Source organism: Rhipicephalus sanguineus, chromosome 2 (assembly GCF_013339695.2).
Source record: "Rhipicephalus sanguineus isolate Rsan-2018 chromosome 2, BIME_Rsan_1.4, whole genome shotgun sequence".
Taxonomy (NCBI): Eukaryota; Metazoa; Arthropoda; class Arachnida; order Ixodida; family Ixodidae; genus Rhipicephalus; species Rhipicephalus sanguineus.
Genome location: NC_051177.1, coordinates 230,892,766 through 230,905,748, shown reverse-complemented (window position 1 = coordinate 230,905,748; position 12,983 = coordinate 230,892,766). Strand labels below are relative to the sequence as shown.

Here is a 12,983-nt window from a genome sequence, read left to right as displayed (position 1 = left end):
GAGCCAGTATAGTTACATTTTGCTGTTCTTGTTGCGATAACGAAAAAAGTGTTTTGCAGTGGTGCATTGTAATCTTTTGTACATAGTATATTGTTTCTCATGCGTAGTTTTCAAGTGTTGTGCGTATCGTCCCTCAAAATATGTATTTCCTGAACTTTGTATCTAATTGGTTACCTGTGATGATGTCGCCCGCTTCCTGTATGGGTCTGCAGAAGACCTACAGTATTGTTAAATAAAAATAAAATAAATATAATACTGCAAAATCAAGTTAAATGAAGACTCTTTATATGCAGGAGGTTCAATTCATCAAACGGTCATGAATCTTGCTCTTTCTTAGCTGACGCAACTAGCAAAAACAAGTGGTGTACACAGATGTGTACAAAGCGTCTCGAAGGGTTAGGCGCAACTGCTAGGTGCCTTCACCGTTCCTTTAAAAATGTGCAGATCAGTGAACCTTCAGTCGTGCTCACTGAGAAGGAATTTGCATTCTTGAATTCTGCATGAGGTTTCTGTCTGTTTTTTTGTATTTTTACAACTCATGACTCCTTTCATGTATGCCCAGTGAATACTGCTGATGTTTATGTGTCTGTATTTCCCAAAACACACACTTGAGAGTTTAACGCTCATTTGTCCCCTACACTTAAATGCACTGAAATTTTTTTGTGGATAGTAACCAACTCGCCCGAATTGCAGTTTCTACTGCAATTCATGCTGACGATGATGGACTGCACCACCTCGTTTCAATTGTCCATGAAGCCATTTTCGATCTTTTGCGTCACATGTTTGCGGAACTTCCCTCTCGGCGTGTTCTGAGGATTGTCCGATGAATTGGGTTGCGGCCAAATATGACCAAGTTTAACGAGAGTTAACAGTGCATAGGCTTGCCAGGACCAGACAATACATCCAAAGTATCCGATTTTATAACTCAACGAGGGTTCAATTAACGAGCTTTTACCGTAATACAATTTCTAGACATTTACTTGATGTTTCCGGAGAATCCCATGTGCTGGCAGTACTTCACTAGATCTTCGAAACCATCACTAAACTTTTCATCCAGGCATGTTGTGAAAAATGGAATTGCTCTAAGTCCTCTTTCACCAAATTGTGTGGGCACAACATGAGCACCATCTTGAATGCACAGGTTTATTAGAAGTATTTTATCATTGCACTTAAAGCTTATAAAATCCCTTAAAAGGCCCACATTTTGTCAAGTCTGAACTTGGTTGTGGAATGTAATAAGGAAGAGCCTGAATTTTTTTCTGATAAGTTAGTTGTACAATAAGTTGTACCTCAGTTAAACTGGAAGATGTATGAGCACAACTTTAGATAGTACTGTGCAGCTTTAAAAAGCAATCAAAACTTGTTTGTAGGTTCACATTGTAGCAGTCGTGATTGGCCACCAGAATTCGGTAGATCTCTGATGTTGAAAAAGAGCATGTACCAAATGATCCGACACTGTCGGAGTAATCAAATAATCACTAAGCTTACACGGTGCAGAATTTCGTTACATTCATGAAATTGTTACAGATTCCTTGATGGTGCCCCACGGTGAGAGGTTGACTTTCAATGCAGTACTGCTTTTCTTAACATGATCATTTGTTTTCCTTTTGTTCCGCATCGGTACTGAGTAGGTGTTGGTGAATATCAATCTTTCATTTAAACTTTGAAGCGAATTTGGATATGAAAACAAAATGTCAGTCGAATCGAATTTTTTTCTTCTAGAATATGAATAGTACAACTACTGACTTCTGCAAGTACAAGTATTTTTTACCAGCCAGATATGTAAAAATAAGTTTGTTGTACATCAAATAATGTACAGGACATTAATGCATTGCACAATACTCTTGCTTTACAGTACCATGTACAGTATGCAGTCAATTGTTGCTGTTGGGAAAGGTGGATAACTGCTTGGTACGCATATGTTTGGGAAGCAGTGACACCTTTGTGTATGTCACCATTTCTCCAGATAACGAAACAGATGCTCACTAGACACACTCAGGCTGATGTGTTAGTCATGTTGTCATAGCTGAATCCTCTGAACATGCTTTCTTAATTGGGAGGAACAGTGACAACTGTTCGGCACGACGCTCATTGCAGGTGCTTCGTCTTAGGATAACCCAGAATAATGCTGGGTTTCTTGACTTTTACACATTTCTTCTTAATTTTGCTGTTGCTGCCCATTTGTTTCAGTGGCTTCGTTCAGTATAATTTTGGCACTCTATTGTGACAATGTGTTCGGCCTCACTGCCATGCTCTGGCCACTACACTTGAATACTGGCACAACTTTTGTAAAAGGGTATTAGGGGGGTGGGGACAATGCCACAATAGAAAGTAATTTGAGTATTGGTGCGTCAGATTTTCTGAAACTTAGCGCAGGTATGTAATTCTTGCTGATTTCAGTACTTGTTCTGAAGTTTTGCGGTGTTCGAATATTTCGAATTGGTATAAGTGCCTTGTGAATAGAATCGAATACATAACTATTCGAATCAAATATGCGAAGGTTCAAATATTTGCGCACCCCTAATAGTAGTTGAGCGAACCTCCAGCGAAAGTTAGTTGTCAGACAGTTTTCATTTTGTTGATTTCATCTTCTGCCCTATGTTTGCACTGTGCCTTTTACGTCCCACTAGCCCAACTCACAGACCTAATTGGAGATTTATTTAGCGCAAGAGGCCGTTAGCCGAAGAATCACCATCCAATCTTTTGTTGCATTGTTGTGGTTGTAAATGTACACCAGAATTGATGAATGTGCAGTTTTATATGAATGCAAATACGGGAAAATGTGTCTGCTGTTTGAGGCTTGGCATATCAATAGTAGTGTAAGCGCTACATGAGCCAGTCTTTGGTCAACTTGCATAAAGAAGAATGAAATGTCTAGACATTGATTTCTCGCCCACATTTGCACGGATGCCTCATTGACAGCTGGCACTGTTATTCCTGAGCATGCGCAGATTAAGATTTGTGTTTGCCGCCACAGTGCGACCTTTCATTTGATAGAGGTCCGATCGTCTTCTTTTGTGTCTGCCTGTTTACCCGTTTCCACGATAGCTCAAATGTTGGTGGTCCCCGGAATGCCGACCATTGTTCCCTGCAGGAGCCATGTCGGGGCTGCGGGTGTGCGGCTGCCTCAACTGGAGCGTCCACTGCCAAGAGGTGCAGCCGTGTGACCTCCGACAAAAGGCACCAGCTGACCCCTTCTTCAAGGGTGGGCTCGTCTGTGCCAAACTTGCCCCACAGGGCATCACCAAGGTGAGCCTGGTCATAATGCTATACAGCGCTGTTTTATCTATGCTTATGCTTGAAAACAACATGCGGGCAAGGGCACACCAAAGGCTCCAAGGGTTAACCAGAACAGCAAGGGGTACTTCACTCTTGACATTGGGGCAGTCAGCTTTGTGTTGGTTTTTAGGTGCGAAGCAGCTTTTGTGCTGGGCCTTGTCCGTCCGCTTTCTAAACCTACCATAACCATCTCTAACATATTGAGCGTGCGCTCGCGCCATGGAGAAGTCTTCTTCGTCTTGTTCTTCGACCGACTTGATGATGACACGTGCAGAGCAGTTTAGGGGCCCTGGCTGCCGTATGCTGTCTTAGCTTGCCGTAACGCAGACAAAACCACGTGTGCTGGCACGCGCTAGCGCGTTCGGGCCCGTGTAAGGGGCTGGGTAAGACGCTGTGGCATCTCCCCCTTACACTCTCTCGGCAATCACGTGATGGCGTCGGGGAACGAGATTCTGCAGACGCGTGATGAACCCGCGTGGCGTGCTCCAACAAGAGTTCGGGACGAGTAACAGCAACAGCAACAACAGTGGATTCATGGTGTGCTCCACATGCAAGGACGCGTTAACATTGGGCAACTGGCCCGTGGTGAATGGAACTTTAAGTCGACCCATGCGCTCCTTCGCATCCCCACATGGTTCCCTTTAGTGGGAGATGGTGAAATTTTTTTTTCCTTCTTTCTCAAATGCCACTGAGCTGATGCATGTTGCTTTTGTATTGTGAATTCGAGGATTTCTCAGATTTCATTTGTGTCATTGCAGGAGTGTAGCAATAAGATTACAGTGAGGGGGGGTCCAGGGTTTATGTGCATGTATACACGCATACGAAATGCAAAAATTTTGAATGGGAGGTTTGAAGCCTTCCTCAGGCTATGTCAGTGGCTAGTTGTGCAGCTTTTATGTGTGCTGTGGTCACCACTGGGAGGCAGATGCAATACTGGGTTGTGTCAACTTTGTGTAGACAGGGCTTAATTGTGTTCTTCATTACTTGAACAAAACGCATAAAACAAAGAAAAAAGAGAGGCAAGACACAGAGCACTTCCCTCTCTTTTGCCTTCATTTTTTGTTTTCTTCAAGAAATGAACTTGCACGAACTCGCCCAACTTACCATTTTGGTGCTATATATTAATTGTCCACTGTTTGGAAAGACTGCTCTGTGGCTACTGGGTGCACGATGATATTTAATACAGTCAAAACCTGCAATAACATAATTTTGCAAAAACGAAATTCTCATGTCAACAAAATATTTTGCTGTCCCTGGCGAAGCCCAATGGGATTCAATGCATTTTGCCTTTCTTGACAATGGAATATTGACAGAACATTTCCCCATACAAAACGTGCTCACGCGAGGTCGGCATACTCTGAAATGTGCTCAAGTCTCTTTGCTTAAACTGTGTAAAGTACCACCTCACTGCACTTTCCTGGGAACTGCCATTTTTGTTGACAAAGTCAACCCAGTGCCGGAAGTAGTCGCACGCGCCGAATGTTGTCATTGCCTCCATGTTGCTTGCTTAAATTGCTTTTCTTTTCATGAACAGTGGCATGGCCATTCATGGGCTGCCGTACGCAAGCTGTTTTCCTCACGCACATTCACCAACAAGCATCGCCTGCAACTCCTAGAACATATAATGTACTCGCAAATAGCGTGCCATCTTAATTATCATTCCTTCTTTTTCCACAATCAGCACAGTTTTGGGCCGGCTGATCATGTGATACACAGCTTTTTGAATTTATTACTGAACTTCACCTAGACTTAGACTCATCGTTTCAAACTGATGTCGTCTACCTAGGTTTTGCCGAAGCTTTTGACTGGCCAAGCTTTCATGCCTCCAGCTGGACCCTCTCGCATTGTCCTGGATCGATCGCTTCCTCACCAATCAGCTCCCATACTCAGATGTTGTTGTTCAGGGTGATTTCTGGAGTACCGCAAGGATCTGTCCTTCATCCTCTTCTTTTTCTCATCTTTATAAACGACATTCCTAATGGCATTAAATCTTCTATTTGACTTTTTGCAGGTGACTGCGTTCTTTATCGTCCCATCTAGCACCAATCTGACCATGATATGCTTCAAAACGACTTACATCGAATTGAATCCTGGTGTTCAAATTCACTAATGAAACTCAACAGCCCCAAATGCAAAGTGATGCAGATATCTTGTAAGCGCTCAAACAAAGATTACACGCACTCCCCAAACTCGACAGCTTTATCCTTCGTTGAATCGTGTCATTATCTCGGTATCAAAATCGACAGCAAATTGACACGGTCTGATCACATCACAAAATTAGCTGCCGATACGACTAAATCACTTGGTTCCGGCAAACGTCCCCTTTCCTTGTGCCCCTCATCCACACGGAGACTGGCTTATGAAACTTTTAATTGGACTAAGCTTGAATAAGATGCCTCAGCTCTTTGGAGCCCACATAATCAAGCATACCTTGTTAACACTTCATCCACACAGAGCCGTGCGGCCAGATTCATTTCTTCCAAGTACGACCGTGGTTGTAATTGTAAGGCTGTGCCTTTTCCATCATCTCTACTATAACTTCCTGCAATTGCACTGTACTCTCTTCAACTCCCCAACCCGTACATCTCGTTGTCTCTTGTAGCATCCACCGGTTGCAGAATTCAACATCTTCCTTCAATCAGTCATTTTTGCCTATTTCCATTGCGGAGTGGAACATCTTGCCAGAAAAAGTCACTGAGCGTAACCCCATTGTGTTCAGACAGTTGCTTACTGACCACCTGAAACTGTAATATTCATAAAGGCCTATTTTTTTCCCCGTTGAAACTATGACTTTTTTGTCTTGCACCTCGAGCACTGCGTTTCCCTAAAAGCTGTGCTTCAATGTGGTGGTGACCCAATCTGTTTTGCAGTTTCACTTTCTATGGAACTCTCTCCCCCTTGATGTAATGCGGGGTTCTTTATAAATGGTGATGATAGCGTTCCTTAAGAAATTTTAGCGATTCTTTGCAGCAGCTGCATAGCGACAGAGGAGGAGTCGATGTCATTGCTTCAGCTGCATTGTCTGCTCAGTTTCGTCCATAGTTCGGTGTTCGCTCTGCGGTGTCTTGCCGTGTCACATGATTGCAACACCGGGGAGGCTTGCTGTGCACTTGGGGCATCTCTCGCGCAGTGCAAGTTGTATGGCACCAGATGCAGGTGTGCCGTTGTGCAGTCTCAGAAAAAAACAAGTGAAAAGGACGTCCTTTTGTGCCCCAACAGTATTCGTCATCTATCTCGCTGCCTTTCCTTCGCCGCATGCCACGCTCTTCCAGGTCACAAACAGCATGCGCGTTATCGGCATGACATAGCATTCTTGATAGGAAAGTGGCAAGTCCCAAGTTTTCAAGAAAGGAAATGCAAGCAAGCCAGATTGTTGTTGTGGGACAAAATGTTGTCCGTTTTACTCGGATCTTTTCTTATAGTGTGGCCGACTTGCCGCTAGCATGGTTGGGGCTGCATGTGACTGCGCAATTAAGCTTTGTGTATCGTGCGCAGTTGATGTGGTGCTGCAGAGGGTTGTGTGTCGCACTTAGTATTGCGAGGTGTGTCGTGCGACACGAGCTGCCACATGTTAGGCTGCGAGTTGACCGACAAGGTCACCGTAAGCAGTGTGCGCAAACCAACGTCCCCGAGGAACGAGGCACAAGCCGAGGGGAGAAGACGGCCAACCTGTGGGATAAGTTGGACATTTTTGACATGATTCAGGCAATACTCGGAGTGTGCGATGGAGATGTCGCAACAGACAACTTGCTACACTGTGAAGGAAGAGCTATGCGTTTACTAACTGGGAAGGGCTGACAAGGCTAGCCAACTCACAACTGAATTTCGGCATCAAAGTTTTATTTTGCGATAACAAAATCCTCACAATAACAAAATTTTGCGGTTTCCCCGCTGTAGAGGTCGCCACAACTCAGCCCTTTGATTAGGCCGCCACTGGAGCGGGGCGCCCCCTGTTACTGCGTGCATCATGTATATGTTCGTGTCCCAATAAAGTCTGGGTTACATTTTCGTCCGAGCGAGCAGCGTGTACGCGTCAGTCTTTGCGTGCCCGTGCCCCTGCGGCACTGACCACGCGACATGGTGTCAGAAGTGGGGTCACATCGCGTGACAGTAAGCTCGGAGCGTAGGAATAACGCCCCCCCCAGCCCTAGGCCTTACCGCGACGGAACGGCAGCACGATGGACCTCGAGAACGGCGAGCCGCCAAAACTGTACGGCGTGAACCTTCAGCCACCGGCACCGTTCGACTTCGCGAACCCGGCAACATGGTCGACATGGCTCAGCCGCTACGAAGACTTCACCGCGGTTTCGGGACTGACAAAAGCGTCGGAAGACGTGCAGGTACGCTCGCTACTGTACTGCATGGGCCCGGAGGCACGTCCGCTCCTCGAGACGTTCTCGCTCGACGCCCAGTCGCTCGCCTCGTACCAAGTTGTTGCCGCCCGCTTCACTGAGCACTTCGTGCACCCGGCCAACGAGCTCTACGAGTCGTCGCGGTTCCACAGGCGTGTTCAGCTACCCGGCGAAAGCGTCGACACGTACTACGCGGAACTGTGTAGGATGGTGAAGCGCTGCAACTACCCGTCAGCTGCTGTCGAGGAAAGGCTCGTACGCGACCGGTTCGTCGTCGGCCTCTGCGACTCTCGCCTCTCGGACCAGCTGTGCCGAAACTCGAAGCTGACGCTCAAGGAGGCATGGACACAAGCCCGTCAGTCCGAAGACGCCGACAAAGAGAAGGAGTTGACCCAGAACCGCACCGAGCACGCACGCGAGCTCAACCTCGACGCCGCGAAAGCCAGCAAGTTCGCCTCTCGTCGCCGCTCCGGAGCTAAGCCTACTACGTCGCAGCTGCCAGCCGAGCGCTCTCGCGAGCCGTCCACGTGTGAATTCTGCGGCCGCGCGCCTCACCGACGTTCGGACTGCCCGGCCCGACGCTCCGCCTGCAACTTCTGCAAAAAGAAAGGCCACTTCGCTGAAGTTTGCCGCTCGCGGAAGCACCAGCAGAACAAGCTCTGCTCCGTTCACCTCCATGCCGTCGGCACTCCCGCCGCTGCAAAGTTCGTCGACGTGACCGTTGACAACTACACAGCGCAGTTCAAAGTCGACTCCGGCGCCGAAGTATCTGATGTACCCAGCGACTTCCCTACGCTGCCTGCCAAGCTCGACCAAGTCGACAGTCTGCTCACCGGCCCTGGAGGACAGCCACTTCGCGTGCTAGGCTCGTATCTGGCACGACTTCGGTGGCAAGGAAAAACAAGCTGCCAGCGCCTATACGTAATCCAGTCACTCACTGTGCCTCTTCTAGGACTGCCAGCGCTCCAAGCCCTGAAAGTTGTGAAATTTCTTGACGAACTCAAGACTCCAAAAGCAACGCTGCACGCCGAGCTCTTCAAGGGATTGGGCACTCTCAAGGACGAGTACGTTATTCGGCTGAAACCCGATGCCGTGCCCTTCTCGCTAAGCGTCCCCCGCAGGATCCCCATCCCGCTGCTCGAGGTCGTCCGCCGCGAGCTGGACAAATTGGAAAGCGCGGGAGTGATCCGCAGGATCGACAAGCCGACTCCATGGTGCTCTGGCCTCGTTGTCGTCAGGAAAGACGATGGTTCCTACCGGCTATGCGTCGACTTGACTCAACTTAACAAAGTCGTCCTCCGTGAACGGCATATTTTGCCAACGGTTGAGCAAGTCCTTGGCCTCCTCGGTGACGCAACAGTTTTTTCAAGGCTGGATGCGACCGCAAGCTTCCACCAGGTGAAGCTTTCTGCCGATTCCCAAGAGCTGACGACATTCATCACCCCATACGGCCGATACTGCTTTTGCCGGCTCCCCTTTGGCATCACCTCCGCTCCCGAGTACTTCCAGAAACTGATGGCAAGAATCCTGGAGGGCCAAGAAGGGGTCGCCAACATGATAGATGACATTCTGGTTTTTGGACGCACCCGCCAGGAGCATGGCGCCAGACTGAGCCAGGTGCTATCTCGTCTTGCAAAAGCAGGCTTCACGTTGAACGAGGACAAGTGTCGTTTTGGGGTATCTGAGGTCTCCTTCCTCGGTGTTGTCGTCTCAGCTAAGGGTATCAGGCCGGATCCAAGCAAGGTTGAAGCGGTCAAAGCTATGGAAGCTCCCACAGACGTCGCCGGCGTTAGACGACTGCTTGAAATGGTGAATCATCTCGCCAGATTCCTGCCACACATCTCTGACGTCACAGCACCCATCAGAGCCTTGCTGAACAAGTCTGCGAGTTGGGTGTGGCAGCATGAGCAAGAGGCAGCATTCAAGAAAGTCAAAGAACTCTTGACGTCAGACAGGTGCATGGCCAAGTACCACCCGTCGTATGCCACGACAGTATCCGCAGATGCAAGCTCTTTCGGACTCGGCGCAGTACTGCTGCAGACTCAACCCTCGGGAGAGCGTCGCCCAGTCGCATTCGCTTCGAGGTCAATGACGAGTACCGAACAGCGTTACAGCCAGACCGAAAAAGAAGCTTTGGCAACGACATGGGCTATCCAAAGGTTCGACGAGTTTGTCCGTGGCATCACCTTCGATGTCGAGACCGACCACCTGCCTCTCGTTTCACTTCTGGGCAAGATGGAACTGGATATGTTGCCGCCTCGTATTCAGAGACTACGGCTCAAGACAATGCAGTACCAGTTTCGCATGCTGCACGTGCCAGGAAAACTGCTAGCAACAGCAGATGCCTTATCACGTATCACCCACAAGGCATCCACTCCTGTAGACACGGTGGAACTCTTCGCAGCACAAGTAGTCGGCTGCATGTCGGAAGTCTTGCCACTCCGCCCTGAAGATGTACGACAGGCACAAGAATCCGATGCAGAGTGCAAGGCTCTCATCTCCTTCTGCCAGCAAGGTTGGCCACGAAAGACCAAGCTACCTCTGCATGTGTCGAAGTATGCCTCCGTGGCCGACGAGCTCTCTGTCTGCGATGGTATCCTGCTGAAAGGCCCCCGGATCGTCATCCCATCATCTCTTCGGCGGGCGGTCTTGACGCTGTTGCACGAAGGCCATCAGGGCATCAACAGGACCAAAGCCCTAGCTCGGGAGTCGGTTTGGTGGCCGGGTATCTCAGCAGACATCGCCTCTCTCGTCACCAACTGCGAACAGTGCGCATCCACCCGGGTGAACCTTGCAGAACCCCTAGTCTCCACAGCTCTACCTGGACGTCCCTGGGAATTTCTCGGAATGGACTTGTTCCATCTCAATGGCCAGACGTTCCTCCTGGTGGTGGACTACTACTCGAGGTTTCCCGAGGTGGTGACCCTGAGAAGCACTACAGCTCGGGCAGTCATCGATGCTCTCAAAAGCATCTTCGCACGCCACGGAATCCCACAAGACGTCAGGTCGGACCACGGTCCACCGTTTTCGTCGCAAGAGTTTGCGGCATTCGCAGCGTCTTATGGCTTCAACCATGCGACCAGTAGCCCACACTACGCCCAGTCAAACGGAGAGGCAGAGAGGATGGTACGAACAGTCAAGGACCTGTTCCGGAAGTCCAAAGACCCTCACCTCGCTCTGCTCAGTTATCGGGACACTCCGGGAGTCGATGGCTTCAGTCCAGCCCAGCTGTTGATGGGACGTCAGCTGAGAACCAGAGTCCCGAAGCAAAACTCCCAGCTACATCCCAACTGGCCACCTAGGAAAGATGTCGTCGCCAAGGATGTAGCCTACAAGCGTAAGCAGACAGACGACTACAATAGGCATCACGGAGCTCGAGACCTGTCACCTCTCGAAACGGGTCAGCGTGTGTGGGTGCGCCCTGATCAAGTGCAAGCTACGGTCCTCAGCCCGGGGCAAAGGCCAAGAAGCTATGTGGTTGAAACAGACCGAGGTGGTGTTCTACAGCGCAACCGCCGTCACCTAGTGCCTTTCGTGCCTTCCGCCTCCGGTGAGGAATCGCTGCCAACAGCTGCACAGCAACCATCGCCACCGCAGCAAGTTCTTCAGGAACCTCAGCCTGCCAGCAGCGTGGGACCTGCGATCCCCCAAGGGCAGCCTTTGCAACATTCCCCAACATCCAGGGACCGTAGTGATGGTGTTACACGAACCCGTTATGGCCGGCGCGTTGTTCCGCCGCGCCGTTTGAACTTGTGACATTCGCGATGTGTTTGGCGTCCTCCATCCTCCCATCGGACTTTCTCAAGGGGGGAGATGTAGAGGTCGCCACAACTCAGCCCTTTGATTAGGCCGCCACTGGAGCGGGGCGCCCCCTGTTACTGCGTGCATCATGTATATGTTCGTGCCCCAATAAAGTCTGGGTTACATTTTCGTCCGAGCGAGCAGCGTGTACGCGTCAGTCTTTGCGTGCCCGTGCCCCTGCGGCACTGACCACGCGACACCCGCCAGTTTTGTTATTGCGGTGTTCAACTGTACGGCATTGCGAGTGCACTCCTTACTCTCCAAGCGGTCCTGAATTTCCGAGGCTATTTCTAATGTGCCACTTCCAATCTTTCCCATGTATGATAATGTCAGCTCAATGCCTTTTTACAGCAAATCTGTATACGCCTAGTGCGCGCCGACGGAAGCACCATAGGCGGCGAACTCAATCATTGCTCTCGGGAAAGCAAGCAGACGGCCGCCGTGGTTTCCTACGTCGTTGTACGTGTGTTTCCGCGTTGTTCACGTTTCCGTAGTGAAATAAGCAACGTTCGTCGTATGTGTGGTAGCCAAAACTTCAAGGGATGTCGAATAACAATTGCTGTGGAGTGGAGTGCTCAAACGCCTACAAAAACGCGCCCGGAACACGGTTTTACTCACCGCAAGGCCTCCTGAGCAAGAGCGACGGAAGCAATGTATCGCTGCTGTTCGTTGGCAAAGACGAGCCGCTTCGTCATTGTGCGGGTTAACACGTCGCTTCTTGTTCTAATGCTTTCGTTCTGTCATATCGGTGCTTGCTGGATGCACTCGATCATGTTGACACTGGTAGACGACCAAAGTTATCAGCCTGAGCATGTGATGGTTCGGTTCGAGCGCCGTGCAGGGCACTTCGCTCAAACGTTCTATATTTCAGAAGTGTTGTAGTTCGGGCGAGTTGGTCATCCATGAACTTAGCTTGTACTAGCGCGGTACATGTACCGCGCTATTACAAGTTAAGTTCTATATTTATTATTTACAGGAACAGAAATGCAGCAATGGTTGACTTCAGAAAGAACAAGTGATTCAGACGTCACCTTTGTAAACAAAACAAAGCGGATGTTCACCACGAGCTGCACCTCATAGCTGGATCTTGCTTGTTACGCTGGTCTGCGCGACGCACCTTTGATATTCACCGGCATGACGATTCACTCCACACGGACGTTCGTTCTCCTCCGCAGTCGGTCATCACATGTCTTCCCGGCGACCCTCTTTAAAACTTGTCACTGTCATCTCTTGATACTTAACTCACAGCACTAGTTCATCAAACAACACGTCTTCTACGGTCGAGCGAACGATGCTATCACTAGAACGACATAACTTCTTCGCCGACTAACTCCTCACTGACTGCCCCCGCGCGCTTGCTGCGCTTGCATTGCCTGTATCGGCTCGCGCCTGGGTACACTCTAGCCTGGGTTCGGGAAGGTGCGTATGATTCGTCTGTGCGTAGCACAGCGAAAGCTAGGGAAAGGGAGAGATCCTCTCACCTATTCGTCTGTGGAATCAGACGGCGCTGCTGGCTCGGCTTTGCTTTCTCAAATATCCCGATCTTTCGCG

The 12,983-nt window shown here is 49.4% G+C and overlaps 1 protein-coding gene across 6 annotated transcripts in view; it reads left to right on the top strand.

Annotated features, from left to right (window-relative positions):
* Positions 1-12,983, top strand: part of LOC119384158 (uncharacterized) — a 290,104-nt gene that overhangs the window by 70,180 nt on the left and 206,941 nt on the right. The window contains exon 3 of one of the 6 annotated variants that reach the window (XM_049412782.1): positions 3,185-3,249. The exons of 4 other annotated variants lie outside the window; for them this stretch is intronic. In XM_049412782.1, coding sequence (XP_049268739.1) covers positions 3,185-3,249 — 65 coding nt within the window. Of the gene's footprint in view, positions 1-3,094; positions 3,250-12,983 lie in introns of all 6 variants that reach the window. One more of the 6 variants, XM_037652446.2, reaches the window with a different exon arrangement.